Source organism: Trematomus bernacchii, unplaced genomic scaffold, assembly GCF_902827165.1.
Source record: "Trematomus bernacchii unplaced genomic scaffold, fTreBer1.1, whole genome shotgun sequence".
Classification (NCBI taxonomy): Eukaryota; Metazoa; Chordata; class Actinopteri; order Perciformes; family Nototheniidae; genus Trematomus; species Trematomus bernacchii.
Genome location: NW_022987839.1, coordinates 214,590 through 236,270, shown reverse-complemented (window position 1 = coordinate 236,270; position 21,681 = coordinate 214,590). Strand labels below are relative to the sequence as shown.

The following is a 21,681-nucleotide window of genomic DNA, read 5'->3' as shown; positions in this document are numbered from 1 at the left end:
ACACGTGGCAATGATTGGTGTCGAGCAGCTGAAGAGTCTTGGTGTTGAGACTTCTGAGCAGGTGTGACAAAAAATATGCTGACAATTTTCCAGCCAGACGCTCTATATGGGGTTGAGCTCCATTGAGATTTAGGATCCGATGTGCACTGCCATTGACTGATTCTCTGTAATTGTTGTGCACATGAAAACAAGAAACCTGAACTTGATACCATAGTATTGTGCATGTGGAATATACCTATTAAAAATAATTATTATTATTTACATTTCTTTAATATGCAATATCAAAAAATATGAGAGTATTCATATTCAGAGATGTAACATTTGATAATGATTTGGCCCCTTTTCACGCTCGGCTCGGACCACACCCATTTTGATCTCACCCCTCTGTGTTTTGATACACAAATCCATTTGTGTTGTTATTTTTAATACTTTTCTCTATCGTTCATCTTTTTCTTGTCTTTTTTGCGAAATGTGAAAATGTTTACCTCTATGAGCCACAAACAGTTATTCAAATACAAAATACATTTACAAGAAAAATGTTAACAACTCACAGGCATCTGCAATGTTTCTAGAGGCCCTGACAATTATACAATCTTCTTTCGATAAGTAACTAGTAACTAACGATTGTGGGTAGTGGAGTGAAAAGTACAATATCTCCCTATGAAATTTAGTAAGTAAAATCTGGCCTTCAGCAAAATGAAAGTATAGTTCTGATTTTGAATTCAACTGCAGCTCTGTTAAATGTTGTGGCTCCTTCTTGCAAAGTTGCTCCGCTATTGCATTGGCCAAATCTCACACAAAAAGCTATAAACTTGAAAATTAAGCCAGTTTATTGTATCTATGTATACATTCTTACAAAACAGAGAATTGTATTTCCAGTTTCAGGCGTAAAGAAACAAATCATCATCACAATGAACAATATAATAACACTAAAAGCTTTTCAAAACATATTTTACTCAGAGTTAGTTGACTTCTCATCAACTCATCACTGCTCGTTCGACTCCTTATTCATGGAGTTATTGATCTGGACTAGGCATCAGATGCAGTCACTGTGGTGTCAGTTTCATTTGACGAGGGGTTATACAGATTGTTATAGAAGGAAAAGTCTGATTGAGTTCCATGTTCTGTGCCCTGGAGGAAAAAAAAAAAATAGATTTGTATTTAACAATCTGCGCTCCTTGAAGGATGGATAATATGTTTTATTGATACATTCTGCTACTTACTTGTATTTTGCAGTCAGAAAGGTCAAACTCAGCGTTCTGGTCAATTGTGTCTTCATTTAAAATCATCGGCTGATTCCTGAAACACACCAGCAGAAATGTCACCTGTCAAAATAAACCAGCATTATTTGGTGTTTCTTTATAAGTAAATTATGTATGTATTTAAAAACAACTCTGTACATTGTGCTATAGCGCCTGTTCTTGTTCAGCACTACGAGGAAGATGGAGATCATGACTCCAGCCAGCAGAGTCAGACCGACAGCCAGACCTGCCGACATCATGTCTGCAGACATGAAACAAGATGAAACACAACATCTGACTTCAATGTCTTTGCCAATATCGCACACGTTAACCTGTTGCGGAAAGTCTGTAACAAATGTACTACTTCCTCCTCTTTGCCTAATGTTTGCTAAGAACTACAGTGACGAATTGATATTAATAGCCTTTTTTAAATAATATTCAACTATTCTTTTGTGACATTATTTATTATTAGAGGTACATTTCAGGTGGAAAAAAAGGGTGTTACACGGGTGGTAGCGGGATTATCTGATTTCTGTGTAACAATAATCAGATATGGTTCACAAAGATAACATACAGTAGTTGGCAGGATAAACTCATGTGCAAACAAAATAAAACACATTTGTTTGACATCATGACAGCTACCAATGAGTCTTATCGTTATCTGCATCTCTTAAAGCTGATTCAAGTTGAGGAATGCCACTAAATGAGTCCGTGGGAAAGTTAAGTGTCATCCTTCCATATGAGGTGCTAACTGTGTGTTACTGTGATACATTAAAAACACGATCTGTAAACAACAATAGTAAGGTGTGCTAGGAAACAGGCACAAAGTATGAAAGACTATAATGGGATTTGTTGACAGGTTTAAAAAAAAAAAGGTTGGTTAAAAAAAAAAGGTTGGTTAATAATGCAGACATAAATGATTTGTTTATACTAATATCAATGTGTGCTAATGATTTTTGGATAAATAGTTTTTTTCTTATTTGCATTTGACATTACTTAATGGGAAAATAACACTGCAGAACATCAATTTTCCTTTCTCTTGCTGAATGTATGCCAGTTTAAGAGGGTCAAATGGGTGTCAGGTTACCATTATCATCATCAAGAGGGCCGATGGGGGGCTCTGAGTAGCAGCCGCCAGGACGGACGCTGATGTCATCAAGAGCAACGTCCCCTCCTGGATTCATCCCCCGCTGATACACAAACACAAACTGCGACAAAAAAATGTCAAAATACAAATCAGAAATGTCAGATATCACATGAGGAAAAACACTTCATTCATTTTGTTTTGTTATTTATGGGACTTTTATCTAAATATTTGTAATGAAATGTTGAACAAAATTACATCTGTTAATCACAAACAGTCAAATAAGTTTAGAAGTCAAACTCAAAGGCATCTGAAATATGACAAGATATCTCGACTAGATACTGTCAAATCTTAAAATAAAAAACTAACAAGTAACTGTAGTGGAGTAAAAAGTACATTATTTCCCTCTTAAATATAAATAAAATAGCATAAAAAGTAAAACCAGGTCTAAATTATATTATAGTTCTTGTGTAAATGTAGTTGATAACTTCCCACAGCTGGCAAATACCAAAACGTCAAACCCTGATTTTTCCCATACTAACACTACATGCATTTGTTCTGATAGATAAAACAAAAATACTTCATTACCCAGAATGCCTCATTATGTTTCACAGTCACACTGGCCTCCTTCCACCTGTCTCCCTTGTTTCCTGTCTCAATCCACTTCAGCATCCCTTCTTCGTTGCCACCTGAATGCATTGTTCTATGAGACAGGGCAGCACAAGTTAAATCATTTTAAGAGTACGGTTCATGATTTATGTTCCTCTCGTCATCAGACATAAACTGCTCGTTACCTGTCGTTTGTGTAAACTCTGAGAGTCCCAATGTGGCTGCCATACATGTGGTACCAGAATGTGAGACAGTGACCTCTGGAAGACGGCTGGAAGACGTCGCTGATCAGGAAGGAATTGTCCCCCCACTCGCCCACTGAGTTATCCACATACAGATAGTAACCTGGTGGAAAAATGACAAGATCAAAACAAATACCTGACAGAAAGTAAAGCTTATTATATAACATGATATAGTCAACATCACTTCAAACTAGTACAATCTAGAGCCAAAGCTTCCAAACTGTAATTTTTACAATTTCCACCAGACTGAGCCATTCTCACACATTTCACAAGTAGCCTACTACTGTTTTGTTTCACGCACAAAAGATAAAAATGCATTACAATGGATGTAACTAATCACTGTCATATCCTAGAATGTGAACAAATATAATCCCTCTAGCATTTTGTATACTGTAAATAATGACATTTTTGTTGGAGCAGTGAATTTCATAAAAAACAACACTGACATTATGTACTGTACAAACTGGCATTTAAAGGGTTAAGATTCTGAAAATGAATGCATATCTGGTACTTATCAGAAATTATGTTTGTTAGAAAATATGGATTGAAAATAATATTAGTTATTTGGGAATTTGTTGAGGCAGATATTTTTTTATTTTAAAGTGGACCTATCATGCTATATTTCAATAATATAGTGTAGGACCATACCTATATAAGGCATATTTATACTTTTTCTTTTCAAAATACCAAACAGATCATGCATTTTAGCCATGCCTCATTTTGCTCAATTTGACATTTTTTAGCTCTGTTTTTGCAAGGGCTGATTCAGTGAGAACAGCACCATCTACAGGCCTGGCATATGTACTACAGCGTCTCCAGCGCTTTCGAACGGCAATGGCCGTGGCTGTCTCCTCCTGATTGGTGGAGTTGGCCCAATAGCCGTAGCGCCACTGTCCTGACGTCAGGACAGTGTTCAAATCTGGATCAGTTTTTATCAGATTCGTTGCAGCCCCTTTTTTAGAGATTTGGCTATGGAGGAAAATAGAGAGGGTTGTGTTTTCTGACACTTGGTGAGTTCCCTGACACACCGGGGACACATATTCATGTATAAAAGACGTACAAAAGTGCATTTTGCATGATAGGTCCCCTTTAAGTCTAAGGACATCAGAGCAACTACTATAAAGTGAGGGGAAAGTGTTGATAATGTGCTGGGAAACTTTTAACGTTCTACTTACGCTTTAGTGAAAATGCAGACGTGATTTACAACTGAATCAAGTTTTTGCATGTTTAAATTAATTGGATTTGGTCACACAGAGGTATAGGATGTCCGTATCATTACCGTGTGTTGAGTTGGTGGTGTGGTCCACACTGGGTCCGGTGCTGGGGTTTGTGGAGGCCCCCCTGCCTCGGAGCCAGTCCTCCTGGTCCACGTCCCCTCCCAGGTTGCTCCAGCTGCACGTGTTGATTTCAAAGTCACAATGTCCCGGAGGAGGACACTGAGCGTCCGTCAGATGCACATCGTCAAAGGCCATGTCCCCCTCCTGCGTGGGGCCGGACTTCACACCTTCTATCACGATCTGAAACACAAAGCGAGGAAAATTAAACTGCTAACTGTACATTTTAATATATATAGAGCAAAATGAGAATTGGATAGGTAATTTTAGGCTTATTTGATCACATTATAGTCTCAATTTGAGACAGTTCTGGACTCGAGGCATTAAAAAAGGAACGGGAAAATGTTTAAAGTAATTTTCCTTTTTCTTTTTAAACTAATAGCATGGGCCATTAATGGGGCAGTTCACTTAATGTACCCTGTAAGGCTGGGTTTGCAAAATAAATGAATAAAAACAGTTTGTATTTCAATATAATATCAGTTTTATGTGGAGAGGTTGCGAGATATGAGACATGTAACTAAAGCTGTCAAGTAAATGTAATAAAGTAAAAGAGTACAAATGTATTAGATGCCATAACAACTAAATACTCCACTAACAGTTCAATGGTTCCAAGTTGTACTTAAGTTCACTACTTGAGTAATTTATTATACCTTCAACCATTGTCTATGAATACCACTTTTTCCCAAACCACTCTGTGTGATCAGCAGACTGTTTGGTGCAGATCTTGGTCACTCACCCTGTAAGGCTGCACCCGGGGCAGCAGTGACGCCTGAGCGAACCTCCACAGCCGGCCCTGGTCTCCTGACTGAGAGAAAATCAGAGCTTCCTTCCCTTCTTCGCTCTGCTGGTAAACATTCAGCATGCCCACTCCTCTGCCGTACATGTGGTACCACAGCTGCACACAGACCCCTTTACCTGAAGGGCCACAGGAAGGACAACCAGATCAGATGCATGAAAAACAAAAGAAATGTACACCTTGAACTGCATAGATGTCCAGATATTTTAGTTTGACTGTTGACAAAAGAAGTGATGGATCGTACTAAGTACATTTCATTAATGATAGGACAGTCACAGTCATTTTTCTTTTGAATTCAAATGTTTTACTATAAGGGATTAAGACACTGTATGTTTAATGAACTTAAAGGCAAGTTTATTGGGCATGTGCGGGATCCTATACATCCTAAAGTCAAACCCTTCAATCATATTGTATTCAAATGCATTAAATCAGGTGTTTTCTTTGTAAGACATTCAACTTAATGTTTGGTCCTGTGTGAATCATCTGTCCTGTCTGACTGTCTCACCTGCAGGGTACAGCGGTGAAGACATTTTAGCCGTCTGTCCGTGGAGGTCGTCTGTAGAGGAGGACAGGAAGTAGTAATGTCCGGTGGGGGTGTTGGTGGTGTGGTCGCTGTCCGGCCCGGTGTGGGGGTTGTGTGTGGAGCCCGTCTCTCTGACCCAGTCAGAGTCATCGTCGCTCTGCTGCTGCCAGTCACAGCTGCCCTCCTCAAAGTCACACACATCTACAAGATAATGTTTTGGGAAGCATTATAAGAGTTACTTCTGCATGGAATGATAATGGTGTTTGCACTCATTATTGCTTAAACACTGTGTATGAGACCCAGTCTAATAGGGATATTAAACATTTAACCTTTAAATGTAGTTGTGTCAAGTAGGGATGCAAAATGTATTCACATTTTATGGAAATCGCAATATGGACTAGTTTGATATTCAAATCACAAGCACAACTATATTTGTTAAAGGTTGAATATGTGTTAAAATAGCATTTTGAATGAAGTAATGTGGAGCTACAGAGTTATCCTTGCCTACAAATGGTATTTTACAGACAAAGACAAAACAAACTATAAAAGTTTCTTGTATTTTTCAAATATTATAAGAAGTATCATACAATAATTATCAGTCCCTCCACATTCGTATTGCCCAACAAAGTATCAGATACAGTAAACAAATGAGAGGTATTTATTTTGATACTTCCCTTTAGACAGTATACAAGTCTATAAGAGCCAGTAAGGAGGGAGGGAAGGTTGAGTGGATATGATTCACCGGGGAGGGGAAGGAGTTTTTGTGCCTCGACTACCTCTTTTCTAGTTATTTTACTCAGTCTTTAACATTTCGATTCACATTAAAACAAACAAATCACTGGAAATGACAGTGCAACTAAACTAACATGTTTCTTTCTGTATTTGTTTCCTGCAGCTTCAGTTGTATTACCAGAGGCGGGACATGGTCCACTGATGAGGGAGATGACATCGATCGCTATGTCTCCCGCCTCCCCCCCCACCGTCGCCTCGAGAATCACTTGGTGGACTTCCTGCAAAGTCACATGACTCCTCGCCAGCCGCCACTCGTCCCCCTGATTTCCTGATTTTTGCCACACCTACAGGAAAGACATGAGGCTGATTCACTCGTCACAATGAGGATGTGAGGATGCTTTTGCAACACCGGGGCATGCACTGAAACTGTGCAGCTTGCACTCATTATACAATGCATTAATGTCATTGTGCAACAAGGATTTCACAACTATGCAAAAAGTATAATAACAGAGAGAAAACTCAACAGGAGCAGTTGCCAATATTTCTCAATCTCACAACCGTTTAGTTTGTTAACATTGTAGTAAAGGGAAGTAAAGTAAAGTGTCCAGACTCCAACAAGTGGCCTCATCTGACCCCTGTAATCCTTAAGCTTGTTAAAACATAAAAAACTATCATTATTATTATTATTTTAAGCAAGTAAAGGTGGTATTACTTTGCTGACTGCTTGCTCTTGCAACAACATCTGCATTACTTTATTTTACTCTGTTTCGTCTTGCACTATTTTATTGTTTTTATTGTTTTATGTACTATACATACTGTATATTATGTTGCATTGTTGGAGGACCTTGGGACTTAAGTTTTCATTGCCACATCTACACTGTAGCTACAGTGCATATGACAATAAAGCCTTTACAATTGAGTGTGTTGGAGAGGCTGAAGTGGTGGACTTATAACCTTTACCAGCATTTTTTTTTAAATAGATTAGCAAACTACATTTTTGTGCATTTTATTTACCAATGTTCTCTTCAAGGGATCAGCTGTTTGCAGGAGCATCTTCAAGGATCCGACGGTAGCTCCGAACATGTGGTACCAAAATGTGAAACAGTATCCTTTGCCACCAGCAGGCGGCAGCAGCAGAGACTTCAGCTGGGCCTTATCTCCCTTCACACTTGGTGCTGAGCTCTCGATGTAAAGGTATTTCCCTGTGAAAGAACAAAAACAGTAATACATCCATAACACAATGAAAGTGTATTTGCAATGCCTTGTCACATGTTGTACAAACCAATGAGCTGTGAAGAATAATGAAATTAAAAGAAGAAAAAGAGAAGTTTAGAGGAAAGGTTTTAGAAAAGTGAAATGTGGCTATTCGAAGGCAAATTACAATTTCCTCCTCTGTAAACAGGAGAAAGAGGTGACATGATTGAGATCTACAAAATATATGATATCATATCAGACAAGCCTGTCTTCCCCTTTTGGAATAAGAGGTATGATTTAGGAGGTAAAAGTGTAAAATACATTTAAAGTGTTTCTTTGAACAAACAAAAAAAAACACTTTTTCACACTTTTTGCTGTTGAAACAGGAAACAAGCTTCCAGAGCTTCAGGCTCTTAAAACAACAGATTGTATACATTCTGATCAACAAAGAGTATTTGCTATAATTGTAAAAGCTGCCTTGTGATTATTTGTGAAATTATTGTTATTTTAAAACAAGTATTCTGTGGTATTACTTTGTTGTGCTGGTTGTTTGTTGTCGTTGTTTACCAGAATGGGATGACCAGTATGAGTGTGGTGTAACTGCTGTTAAGTGTTATTTAGTCACTCTTCTTTTCTTGTGACAGTTATTTCCCAGTGGTCACTTGTGGCCACAGCTACACTGAAAGATAAAGATCAAACAAACATACTGTAAAACTTTTCTTCCATGAATCCGGTTAACAGGTCCAATAATTATTACATTTTATTCATACTTCTATTATGGATTTGAACTCACATGCTTTAATGGTTCTTACTGGTCAGTTGCTGATCTTTGTCATTATATAATCATTATTTTTCGTGAATATTCCTCCTTATTGTTTCAAGTTGCATGCTTTATTTATATGAGGATTGTAATTGTGCTTACTTATGTCTATCTTTTACCTTTGCACTATCCATAGTGTTTGTAGCTGCAGCACATTTAGCGTAATGTTTATCTTGCTTGCTGCAAAGGAACATTTCTCAACACAGCCAATGCTGTACTTCCTGTATTAAATGTAACTGAGAAGTAATACAAATACTCTCTAGTTATTTGTATGTTTTAGGAGACTGAAGTTAAAGTGACCTGTGCTGGTAGAGTGGTCTCCTGTGGGCCCGGTGTTGGGGGTCTCGGTTGGACCCGTCCTGCTGAGCCAGTCCAACTCGTCCTCAGCGCCCTGAACCCAAACACACAGCCCGTCTTCGAAAGAGCAGCCACAGGCAGACAGAGCTGAGGAGGGAGACGTGGTTTTATTAGGAGCCACATTTCAAAGTATACAATCTGTGAATTATCCCTAGTACTGATGTCCAATTCATTCACATGCAATTCAGATGGGAACCTTACACACCTGGTGGTTTGTAGGATTTTTCACAGTTTAGAAAAGAGATATCATCCACAGCAACAACGTGATCTCCAGCAGTAGTTTCCGTCTGAGTCACTTTATTCACGCTACTGAACCAAACCTGAAAGAGAAATGGTTCCATTCATGCTTTTGAACGATTGTTGTCCTTAACAACAAAGAAAACTACACTTAAACACCCTGCACATGGACATATTTTGGAAAATGTAAAGTAGTTCCTAACATTTACCCACAATCCTCACCCTCATAAAGTGATATTGACATCCCCTACTCTTTCACTGTTTTGTTAATCATTTCCTTTCCCTAATTTTTTTAAATACACTCACTTGCCAGTTCATTTGGTACACAAGTCAAAGACAGTCCAAAATATAAATAGGTGTTGAATTGGATTGAGATGCGATATCCTAATCATTTTTTTCTGGATGGAAGCTTTTGTATCCATGGTGTTTACGTGATTTTGTTTTTCTTTAAGGGGAGATACTACAGGTATATAGGGTCAACTAAAGTCTACTCTACATGACCAAACCAGTTCCCAGTTCCTCAGTTAATTACTAACACCTAGACAATTCGTTTTTGTATTACAAGTTTTCAGAAATGTGATTTTTAGTTATGCAAATAATGCATTATTCATTGATATTCATTGCATATTCAATGCAAATAGACAATTAACTAAAATAAAAACCTAAATGTGTACTCGTTCTTTTGCACTAGTTTGAGGAAGACTCAAAATCCAGAAAAAAATAATATTTTTGCCTGCAGTTTCCCGCCTTAATATGTCACTTGTCTGTACGCCCCTCTTGTTTGGATTAAAACATAATGAATCTGTTAGATTTAGGATACACAGTTGCACACCTTATAGGTCTGGGGGCTCAGGCCTACGGGCAGATGCTCTGGGGTCCAATGGGAGACAGTGTTTTGACTGCGTGACCACAGGATTGCTTCACTCCCCTCAGCTTGCTGCATAAGCACTCTGAGTGACCCAGCACTCTCTGCGCGGATGTGGAAGTGAAACCTGCGTTAAGGAAAGAAGGAAGTTAGAAGGGGAGAGTGTTGGATTGGGAAGAGGGTTGCGTGGTAGAAAGACGAGGGCGGTGGAGAGTGTTGAGCAATTCATACTTTATATTTTCAACACTAACAAAGAACATATTTTACAGATACTAGGAAGGTTAATGTTGTGGCTATTAGTGTCACTTACAGAATCTGGCAGAAGGGAGATGCAGGGGGGAGTGGGGGACTCTGGAGTCGGGCTTCACTCTGAGTGGACCCCTGACTTAAATTCACACTCATGTAGTAGCCTGAGAACAAGGAAAAACAACAAAATAAATAAAGTAGACCCCTTAACATGCTGAGTGTAGTTATGAGGATTTCTAAGCAATGTTTTCCCTAAAGATCTGGTCCTTTGGGTCTATTCACATTAACATAATTGAAGCTAATAATGAAGCAACCTGTGTCTGTAGTGTGATCAGTCGGCGGCTCGGTGTTGTTACTGGCTTCCTGTCTCCGCCACATCATCTGTCCTTCACTGGTGTCCGTCCATCGGCATTGGTCGCTCTCAAATGTGCACCCACCTAAAAGTTAAAGACAAGGCGTGAGTAATACTGCTGGGAAACAATGGAGGCGAAAAACTGGTTCATGATTCACATGTTTTTGAAAATAAGTATTAAAATAGTCTGCTTTTGTAACATCAACAGTTTGTTGCTAACATTATATAATCCCGACCTATTACTAAATCTTGTGGTAGGTTGACTTTTGTTAAAGTGAAAAGTCATTTTCCTTTAAATTAAACACTGCCAGATTTGGCCACTCGACTGTCATCAGAACTTGCATATACCTTACACATACAAATATATTTTGGTGAAAACAAGAAGTGTTTTGAGATTGGGGTTACATCAGCATCATGTAAATAATGTCTTAAAAAATACATGTATTAAAAAAAAAAAAAAAGGTTTCAGCTTCCTTATCATTGTCTTATTGTGCAATACTGTACAATCAGCATGAAAACATATTCTTTCTGAAATCATGATCACATGACAACTTTTATGCATATTCATTTTGACCCACATGCTCAAATTATTTCTCCCCGCTAAAACGAATGCGACAGAGTTACCATCCTGATTTTACTTTCTAGCAGCCTGCTAATGGATCTAGGAAAATCTAAGATGTCATTTCCTTTTTTGTAAGATATTGTATTCTGCAAATAAAATGGTAGAAGCATTTGTCTGTGCATGCAACAGACAGCTCACCACAGCCATCCTCGTCCTCTCCCTGCGGGCAGTCTGCATGATAATCACACTTTAAAGAAGCCAGGATACAAACATCTGACCGCCAACAGAAGAACTCATTACCCTGCAACACAGAGAAAGAAAACAGCTCTGGATTATATTCCACAGGACTACAGTTTTATGTTTCACAATAGGAGCTTATTATTTAAAGTATTACCTGACAGGGGAGGGTTGTTGCAGGAGAGGTGGAGGTTGGAGGAGTCGGTGTGTTAGAGGGTGTAGGGGGGGCAGAGGTGGGGGGTGTGTCAGGCAGTTTGTTGTTGTCAGGGTCAAATTCACACTCCCTGGAGAAAGAGATGTCGTCCAGCGCAACCATCCCCCTGATCCCATCACCTCGCTCATATCTGAAGACAAGCTGAGAAGTAGAGGAGGAGACACTCTTAAAAAAAACCTAGAAGCTATTAGGTTTTTTTAGACACTTTGGATCTTAGAGGAGCTCAAATATATTGATATTGTTTAAGTCAAAACCCATATTTCAAGCCAGGCTTTTATGTAATTTAATTGTGTAGTGTCAATTCCCTCTTTCAAACATGTCCTCATTTGACCCATTGTTCACATTAAATATTGAATAGCTTTAAAAAATATATATTTCATCTTTGTGATCTCTTATGATTGATACAAATAAGAGAATTATTCATAAAGTAGGCCTTGGCTGTCATTGACTGAATTGTGTGCGTCTTTACTGACCTTGCTAATAGACAAAGTGGAGAACGTGACCTCTGCTCTCTGCCAGCTGTAGCTCTGGGAGTTTTCTCCGAGCCACAACACAGCGTCGTCTCTCCCAGAGCGAAGTGTGCGGCCCCGGGCTGTCAGTTGGCCTGCAGCCAGGCTGAAGAAGAAGAATCTCACCTGCACGGATACAACACGAGGCCTCAAAGTGAGCGGACGTACATAAAAGAGGCCATGCTGTGCTTTAAAAACAATAAATCCATTACTTTTATCTAAATAATCTTAACTATCTCATGAACTGTGATCAACCTGCAATAGTGCAGCAATTACTGCAATTACTTTAGATCAGATTAAGCATTTGATAATAAAAGCTATGCACACTCTGCAGATACAGACATTGCCAAACAATTGAGTAATGTTTGATTACTTAGTGTTTCTTGGGGAAATCCTGCTCATTATGCCTTTTTATTTAGATTTATCATTAGGTTTTACATTTTAATTCCTATATTTAGTTTATAACAAAATATCGGTAAAACTTATGCAACTCCAACCAGCCTAATGTGTACTGTGTGTTGAGTGCTAATGACCAAATGTTAGCATGCTTTAAAAAAAAAAGTTGTATTACTACATCTACTGTATATGCATTTTGTCAGCGTGTCAGGATGGCACTCATATCAACCTTTACACAGTTAGTCACCTCTTTCATTTTGATATTATATTACATGCACCCTTGAATACTCACAGTGCAGTTGGAGCTGGGTCGTAAAGTTTTGGAGAGAATCTCTGTCGTCTGATTAGTCAGCTCAGCCCCAGGGATGACATAGTGACCTGTATAATGATGAAATAAGAAAATACAATAGTAAGTTAAAGCACAGAATTACTTTTTACAGTAGTAAACTGAATAAATGACGAATTTTCCATCTAGTGAGTTATTCAGTCAAAGCCCATGACCTAAATGCCAGCAGCTCAGAGAGTGATATACCTGCATCAGAGTTTTTGGTGTGATCCCTCGGAGGCCCGTGAATGGGCCAGGCTTCCTCTCCTTTGCGCTGCGTCCAATCAGCTCCTGCCGTGTCCACGTCACTTTGCTCCCAGAAACACAGGCCTTGTTCAAAGCTGCAGCGCTCCAAAACACCTTGTTGTTCTACATTTTGCATTATTTTCAGGTAAAAGGGAGTGAGAGGTAGACAAGTTGAAAACTGCTCCGGGAGAAAATAAATCTGTGAATGTGTAGAGCTTGTTCTTATTGATGAATCTATTATTTTGTAACTCTGAAAAACCATCAGAAAAAAGTAGAAAATGCCATGAAAGGTGACATCTTTACATTTCTTGTTATGTAAGACAGTCAAAAAAAGGAAAGCAGCACATTTCTAAGATTTGAGAAGCTGAAACCAGTAGATGTTGTTCAGTTATGGTAAAAAAAATTAATATACGCTATTATAAAAACAAACAGCTTCCAATGAATTTTCTGTCCATCCAATAATTACCTAATCATTGCAGCTCTATGATTGTGTAATGCATTTGTATACAGCACGCCACACTTGCACACAGATAATTCACATCACATACTTTTATATATTTCTACTTACTACCTACTAAAATATATACAATAATGTATAAATACATTTATCTCACTTATACGGTAAGAACTGAACTCCTAAATATTTAACGGATGTTATGAAACAGTGTTCAGGACAAGGGGAAGTACACAGGGAGTGTCTCTGTGACTTGATGAATCAACCATAACAGTATATGTTAAGTGGCCTTGTGCACTCTTGCTCTTTTGCACTTTTTGCATATCATGTATTTGTTTTTGCAATGTTTGTAAAATGTCATTTTCTTAAATGTTTTATGTGAGGGACTGTGGATGGAAATTAGCTCAAAGCTAAATCTGGCATATTTATGCTTGACACATTTTATTGTTTTAACTGTTCATTGATGTGCATTGTCCCTGCTAAATAAACGATTAAATAAATAAAATATTCAGTATTTTTAACATATTTTGTAACCTTAAAACATTTGTGATGTCTCACCACAGTTGTTCTCATCAGACCGGTCCCCACAGTCATCGCTGAAGTCACACACTTGGTTGAGCCCGACACACACACTGTTGTTGCACGTAAACATATTCTCTGGACACGAGGGCTGGGGCTCTGAGAAAACCAAACGTATTTCAAGAATCAGCTTGAGAAGAAAAGAAGACAGCTGAAATAAAGTGTGTGTGCCGGTACAGCAGGTCACCTACCAGGCAGGGAGCAGTTGGTGAAATCTATGTCATCGATGGCCATGTGTCCGGGCCGGTTGAAGGTCCTCGAGGCTTCAAACAGGATGGTGAAGGCCACCGGGATTCGACCAACCGTTACCTCACCGTGACGCCACACATCGCCATAGTTACCAGACAGCCACCACAGTGCGGTAGTTCTGGAGCCGTCGTGCAGCAGCACCTTCAGCCCCTCCATGTCTGTACCAATGAGAAGAGTTCGAGTTACTATGAGGAGAATGGTAGCCAGTTAAAGGGTAGACATTTCCTTTAAGAATATATTTTTTGGTTTTGGCAAATACTGGGGCAAGATCAACAAAGAAAGAACAGACAATTATAACAAAAGAAAGTTAAAGAACAGGCATTGCAAAGCTTTCTGTAATACTGAGTGTGATGACCAACAGGCACTAGTAAACATATTCAAGACCTTGACTTCAAGTATGTGTAGAAAGTTTTGAATAGCAATACTGACTTTGGGTAAGCTAAGCATTGCAAGGCTATGCAACCTGCAACCCGCATAAAGTGTATAACAAAAAATACACTTTATATATGTGTCCTCATATCATCTGCTCCCAAAAGAAATGTAGGCGCTAGTCAGATGATGACCTAATGACACAAAGTGAGGGTTCACAGCCTAAATAAAAGTTCCTTGTAGTTTATTTTAAACATACCTTCTCCAAACATGTTGTAATAGAAGTGTAGTGTGCATGTGGCGCTGGCCTCGTTCATGATGGGACTCTGCACAGCAGCAGGGGTCATTTCAGCTCCCTGGTCCGGCTCCAAGGCCATGTACCAACCTGGCATAAACAGATAAGAACCCAGAGAGTTTTATTATAGAATAATCTTTCTACACACAGTCAGCAGCAGCAGTCAGTTTAAATTGAGTTTTGTATACAATGCAGGAAGTCCTTAGATGTTCTCTGGACTGATTATATATTTTTGCCCTTCTTTATTGTCTTTTCAGAGCTTAGGGCATTTTATTTTAGGTGTGATAGCAGTTGACCTAACACCATTATCCTGAATTCATAAACAGTATATTTTATTTATAATTTCCATTAAAATCAAGGAATCCAAGCCAGAACAAAAACAGGATGGGGATGTAGAAGCTGTGGCTAAACCTAAAGCCGACAATGCAACCATAACTTTTGAAAAAGAGGAAATATATTCTGCTTATTCAGCCTTTTCTTCCCCTTGTCAAAATACATCTTTGCAGGGTTGTAACTATGATGTGTTATTATATGAAGGGAAATCCAGATTGATACACATTATGTTAGCTTTTTTATGGAATCCAAAGTCCAGAGCATCACAAATGTTGGTAACCTCATTGCTCTGCCTTTTATTGCCGTTAGTGGCCTTCACACTAGATCCAGATGCAGAAGCAGAATGAGAGGAGGCTCACCCAGTTCAGAGCCCACTGTGTTGTCCACGGAGGGTCCAGTGTTCCCAGTAGCATTCCTTGTTCTCGTCCACTGACACTGGCCTGCACTGATGTCCTCCCAGCCACATGTGCCGTTTTCAAATGAGCAACCCACAAATCCCAAACCTGTCTCATTCACTAAAATAAAAAATAAAAAATGTGTTTATTATTTATTGAATTATCATCAGACATATTGGCATAAAGAAACTTGAAAAGCTCCCTTACAGTCAAGATGCACAACTTTAGTGGATCATAAAATATCAAGCATTGAATTATTGCAGTCTTAAGTTGCTCCTACTTTTATATGGATGTCGGTTTCAAACCACAGCAAAGGCCAAAATGTTACCCGAAACACACTAGGTAAGATTATTTTTTTAGCCAAGCTGCTTGCCAGGAATGCCTATTGCTACCTAAGCAGCTGTTGAACATCTGAGGTTCCGGTCACTTCAGAGAATGTGTAGTCAGCAGTCAATGACAATATAAAACAGTCCATTATATATATAGATTTCTCAGAAATACTTAGGCACTGGAATCATGAGAATTTACAGTCATTAATGTGGACAGATTAGATTAGGCTGATGGATCCGGTGATACACAAGATTAGCCGCTGATAGGCAGATAGACACCTTCTAAAATTACCCCTGGTGTATATAGTACATATTGAAATAAAAAAGCAATATCAGTACCTTGACAAAGGCCTGGTGTGACAGTGATATCATCGATGGCAATAAATCCTCTGTTAGTCTCTGCTTCGATCAGCAGCTGAACATGAGGTTGTTGAGAGAAGCAGGGAAAATATTTGCTTAAATATCCCGTCATTCTCTTATTGTTTATTGATGTCTACCACTCTGTTATATTACCTGGAAAGGTTTCGTCCTCTCTAAAGATTGAGAGAACTTGGTCCAGCCGTGTCCACTGCTGTTACTGTTGAACATCGGTTTCTCCTCCGATGGCCCTGAACGCATCAACACCTTCAACGTCCCCGAGGCACTGACAAACAACAGAGTCATGTTATTATGTGACATGTGAAAACAGCTAATTATTCTATTATCTATCAAATTTAATTTGTTCTACTTTGACTTGCTATATTTAACGTGGATCATATTTTTACAGTTTGTTGATTGCTCAAACCTTTTCTTTGTTCAAAATTGACATTTTTGCATACAACTCTCACAGTGTGTACAAAGTGAACTCTGTCACAGGATCTTCTTTGTCTTGCACAAAGTGGCGGAGGCAGGTGATTCATGTCTAAATGCCACTTGTGCTCACTTTCTGAGGAAGTCGATGAGGAAACTAAACAGGATGAAGTGCATCCTCCACATTGTCACAAACTGAACAGTGTGAAAGGTCGTGGTTCGTCATGTAGTGCTGACCTGCTGTCCATATGGTACCAGAAGGTGAGACAGGAGGCGCTGTCTCTGGGTACAATCCACTCTGACACAGCCTGAGAGACACTGCTGTGGGTTTGGTGCAGTGAGGAGCTCAACAAGAACTGACCTAAATGCAAAGATAAGAATTAGATGATTACGTTTTGCTGACACTTGCATTACCTGATTACTGCATTATCATTTAACGGTGCACCAACATGAGGGAATTATTTCCAGTGCAAGCTATCATCTGTGAATGCTCCACATTCTTTTTGGCTGTTGGAACCTTTCAAACTCTAAATGCATCATGATCAATGTCAGTAAGAGAAAGATACATATTTGATAATGATTTTGTAGCCTTCTCATTTTAAAGTTGCTTTTGTAGAACAGACATAAGGATATGATTTGTGGGGCAGGACGGATGTGATTTCAGCAACAGGACATAAGTCAGAGATAAAAACAGAAGTTAATAAGTAACAGACTGTCAGTTTAACAGCTGCTTATGTGGTGTAAATCAATCATTGATGGTTGTTGAGTTAATTAGTCAGCTAACTTTAAACCCAAATATTTCCTGAGGCTTGTCAAATGAACAAACGTTAATTATTCTGCAGAATGCTGGGATTTCTACTGCATTTGCCTTTCCATATATGTTTTATTATTTAAAAGTGGCAATAGACAAGTTAGGGTTCTTTTTTTGCTTGGTAGACTTACCACATCATTTCCCCCAAAGCTTTATTAACGATACAGTGCTAGATTTTCAATTGTTTAACCATTTCCTCTATCTTGGGATAGCTACCAATAGCGATTTCTTCTTTGGTTGTGCAAAGGTTGACACAGTTCCTTTGTGCCGTGTGTCGTACCCGTTGGCAGACAGAAATTTGTGGTGAATGACTTATGGGAACCAATTTAAACTCAGATTGTGTTATTGTCCTATAGCCACTACACTGTGCATTCAACATCTACTTCCTAATGATAAATTAATGCAAAAAAAACCCTATATAATTCCACTGTAAGGTACATCAAAGTTGGTACCCTGTGGGGTCTGAGTGGTGTGGTCTGTGGGCGGTCCCTGGGAGCCCCCATGTGCCAGCACCCAGTCGTGTCCATCTTCTTTGGGGATGTTGACCCAGGTGCACTGTCCGGACTCAAAGTCGCAGCTTCCTGGAGGACTGCAGGCCCCGTCCCTCACAGAAACATCATCTAACTTCACTGTAGCGATGGTGCCCGGCACATGATCTGCCTTAAACACCACCTGAAGAAAGATAACAACTGTTATAGGAAGTAGACCAATGGGAGACAGGGAAAAGGCAGTTTTATTGGCAGTAAGTGTGGGAAATAGAAAATTAGAAAAAGCTGCCTACACGGAATTGTGCAGGGGAGGACACAGTGACCTCTGCCACCTCCCAGCCTGCAGAGGGCGCTTCAGATCGTTGCCAAAGTGCATCCTCCAGCTCCTCGCTGCGCAGCAAATGCACGGCAAGGATGTTACTAGACCCCGCAGGTATCCAGTACCTGAACAAGTACAGCAGATGCACAACCATTAAATATGCATCAGACAACAGTGTATAAACGTAAGGCAGCACTAGACTCACCAGAAGCGAACACATATCTCTGTAGCTGAAATAAACTCAGGTGTGAGCAGCTGAGCTACCTCAGTCTGTGTAGAGTTGGATGTCATCCTAGTCATGTAGAAACCTAACACAAAGAGACAGGTCAAGTATCTACATTGTACAAATAGTAATCCTTTAAGACATCAAAATGTGATTATGAAACAGTTCTAGCTAGCTAATTTTAATCTAACTATCAAAGGACAAAGGTCTTCCACACTTCATATCCACGAAGTCTGAGTTGCTGTCAGCTAAATGGTAAATTTAAGTTATAAGTTCATCATCTTATTTTAGTGTTTTGGCATGCTAGCATTTGCACAAGGCTAGTTGGAAGTCGTTAGTTTCAATTATTTTAACAGTTGTGCAAATATTTCAATTTGGACGAGACGCAGTCAAACAACATTGCCATCTAAAGAGCTAGCATCTTACGTTCCAATTTATACTTGAATAGTCTTTTTTTAGGTTTAGTTATTAAAATACCAGAAGAAGTTTTTTCCTCCGGTTTCCTTTTTATGTTAATCATCTTGCTATCACTCAAAGTTATATTTAAACTGATTCCCAGATTTGGAACAGTCGCTCAAACAGATAACAACTTCATAATATTGCCTGATTTACTTTTAATTAACTAAGCATTAAAACCCTCATCTACATCACATGTGTCAAACTCAAGGCCCGGGGGCCAAATCAGGCCCTTGGTGGATTTAATTTCGGCCCGCAGGATAATTTTTAATTACTATTAGATCTGACCCGCCGGTATATTGCACGCACACCTTCACTCAATCCTGAGGGTTTCCTCAGCTCAGAGCCTGACCCCAAACATTGATGAACTTGCACCCAAGATGAGATGCCAAGTATCTGGCTTGAACTAGCATCACAGAGCAGCAACTGAGTTTAATGGATGTTTCCTTCTGCACTTTTTTTCTTGCGACAACAGGGCAGGTTTGGTTTTTTCTTTGAGGGAAATTGTTTTTTTGAAGCTGTTGTTGGCCTGTGGAAAAATGTAATCATAAGAAATGACTCTGCAGATAGAGCCATAAAAAATGAACGCAACTGATTATTTAAGGTTTAATGTTGTTTTTATAGGCAATAATTTAAGCTTTGTTAGTTCCAGGTTGAATATGTGCAATAAGTTCATTTCAATAAGTTTTGCAATAAACATTGAACCAGTCCGGCCCTCGACTAGTACCCATTTTTTAAATTTTGGCCCACTGTGTATTTGAGTTTGACACCCCTGATCTAGATGATTGCACTGCTCTTAAATCGCATAATTTGGGCATGAAGGTTGCTACTCACCATTTTCAGTTCCATAGGTGTGATCCACATGATTTTTTGTTCCTATTTCGCGAATCCATCGACCCTTATGACTGACATCGTTCTCAAAGTCACACCAATTTGAATCAAAGCCGCATAAATCTGAAAGGGGGAAAGAAGTTATAATGTATATAATCTATATGTTTGTTTTTCAGTGCTGTGAACATTAAGCAATGGGAGTCTGTGTTTACACACTCTGATTACTGCAGGCCCCCTCCCTCACTGTAATGTCATCAATGGCAATGAATCCTTGGCTGTTGGTGTTTCTATGGCCTCTGAACATCACCTGTAGATGAAGGAGAAAAACTTACAGCATTTAACAAAAACTATTATTTAACTTTTTGTACTCTAAAATATTGATATCAGGATAAAACATATACAAAATCGAAGCATGCGGGCAAGGATATGTGGTTGAGTTCAATTTACCCTTTTTGTATTGTTCATGTCGACTGTTACTTGTGCGTTAATCCACTCTGAGTTCTGGGTTCCGCGACGAGTCCAGGCTAACAGTTCAGAAGAAGATTTCTAAAACAAAGCAAACTATTATTCCTTTGAATGTATCAATGACTGTAACAGACGGTTTAAATAAGCTCTAACTAGGGTACATACTGTCTCAACCAGCAGGTCCAGGGTGGAGACAGAAGGCCCGAGCATGAAGAACCAGAATCCAACACAGAAACGTGATGAAAAATCAACGACAGGAACAGAGACGTCTGCTCTCTCGCCGTTCTTAGATCCAGATCCATTCAGCAGTAAGAAGAAGCCTTGGTGGACAATAAAACACAGAGAGGACTGCCAGACTGTGAGGAAACACTGAATACTGCAGCATGGTGCTACATCAGAGTATTCTGTCCATTTTATGATTGACAAGGCAGTTCAGCTGTTCCACAAAAATGTGCCGTTAGAAATAAATCCATTATTGGATTTCAAGGCGCTTTTCTTCTTCGATTTTAATAACAATTTGTAGTGGATGTTTGTAGCAGTTTTTCCTCTGTGTCTGTTTAATTGATGGTTTCTATGCCTGTATTAGATTTTTGTATTTGTGTTTTATTTCCGAAAAGCCTAACCAGGAACAATGTCTGCAAATAAGCTACGACTAGAAGACTAAACTGCGTCAGTTGCAACTAATTTAAGTCTTACAATACCCAACATGTTTTGTTTGAATCAAATAAACTCTAGACTACTATACTACTACTCTAGAAACTATAACATGATAAATAGTAGTAAAACACAAACATAAATCTGAATTATGTGCCAAATCTAGGATAAGAAAGGGTTAATGTTTAGGGTTGAAACTATCTGAAATATCGATGTTGATTTCAATATTTAATCATTAAAGGTGGGGTAGGTAAGTTTGAGAAACCGGCTCGAGATACATTTTTTGTTATATTCCATGGAATGCTCTTAACATCCCGATAGCAATGTCATCTGTGGAAGCCGTAATATTGTAAAAAGCACGACCAATCATCTGAGCCGGCCCGGCTAAAATAACTGGATGGCCTACCTGCCTGTCAGCCTTCCATCTGTGCACAAACTAATCTCGTGCCCTCATTGGTCATGTGCGCGTTCGTGTGTGTTGGAGGAGGGGCTCTGTAAGGAAGTAGCAGATTTCTTCCGGC

The 21,681-nt window shown here is 39.1% G+C and overlaps 1 protein-coding gene across 1 annotated transcript in view; it reads right to left on the bottom strand.

Annotated features, from left to right (window-relative positions):
• Nucleotides 1–828: 828 nt before the first annotated feature.
• si:ch211-106h4.4 (MAM and LDL-receptor class A domain-containing protein 1) overlaps nt 829–21,681 on the bottom strand; it is a 32,313-nt gene continuing 11,460 nt past the window's right edge. The window contains exons 17-51 of the mRNA XM_034153114.1: nt 20,672–20,826; nt 20,489–20,587; nt 20,258–20,348; nt 20,045–20,164; nt 18,737–18,839; nt 18,506–18,656; nt 18,177–18,396; nt 17,151–17,274; nt 16,638–16,767; nt 16,464–16,539; nt 15,760–15,915; nt 15,032–15,157; nt 14,346–14,561; nt 14,134–14,253; nt 13,083–13,244; nt 12,843–12,928; nt 12,119–12,280; nt 11,589–11,786; nt 11,393–11,495; nt 10,595–10,717; nt 10,345–10,444; nt 10,002–10,161; nt 9,138–9,252; nt 8,876–9,019; nt 7,576–7,763; nt 6,740–6,905; nt 5,812–6,030; nt 5,247–5,425; nt 4,456–4,693; nt 3,120–3,279; nt 2,914–3,028; nt 2,329–2,449; nt 1,401–1,503; nt 1,224–1,299; nt 829–1,131 (exon numbers count right to left, since the gene is read on the bottom strand). Coding sequence (XP_034009005.1) covers nt 1,030–1,131; nt 1,224–1,299; nt 1,401–1,503; nt 2,329–2,449; nt 2,914–3,028; nt 3,120–3,279; nt 4,456–4,693; nt 5,247–5,425; nt 5,812–6,030; nt 6,740–6,905; nt 7,576–7,763; nt 8,876–9,019; nt 9,138–9,252; nt 10,002–10,161; nt 10,345–10,444; nt 10,595–10,717; nt 11,393–11,495; nt 11,589–11,786; nt 12,119–12,280; nt 12,843–12,928; nt 13,083–13,244; nt 14,134–14,253; nt 14,346–14,561; nt 15,032–15,157; nt 15,760–15,915; nt 16,464–16,539; nt 16,638–16,767; nt 17,151–17,274; nt 18,177–18,396; nt 18,506–18,656; nt 18,737–18,839; nt 20,045–20,164; nt 20,258–20,348; nt 20,489–20,587; nt 20,672–20,826 — 4,907 coding nt within the window. The 3' untranslated portion in view covers nt 829–1,029. The remainder of the gene's footprint in view (nt 1,132–1,223; nt 1,300–1,400; nt 1,504–2,328; nt 2,450–2,913; nt 3,029–3,119; nt 3,280–4,455; nt 4,694–5,246; nt 5,426–5,811; nt 6,031–6,739; nt 6,906–7,575; nt 7,764–8,875; nt 9,020–9,137; nt 9,253–10,001; nt 10,162–10,344; nt 10,445–10,594; nt 10,718–11,392; nt 11,496–11,588; nt 11,787–12,118; nt 12,281–12,842; nt 12,929–13,082; nt 13,245–14,133; nt 14,254–14,345; nt 14,562–15,031; nt 15,158–15,759; nt 15,916–16,463; nt 16,540–16,637; nt 16,768–17,150; nt 17,275–18,176; nt 18,397–18,505; nt 18,657–18,736; nt 18,840–20,044; nt 20,165–20,257; nt 20,349–20,488; nt 20,588–20,671; nt 20,827–21,681) is intronic.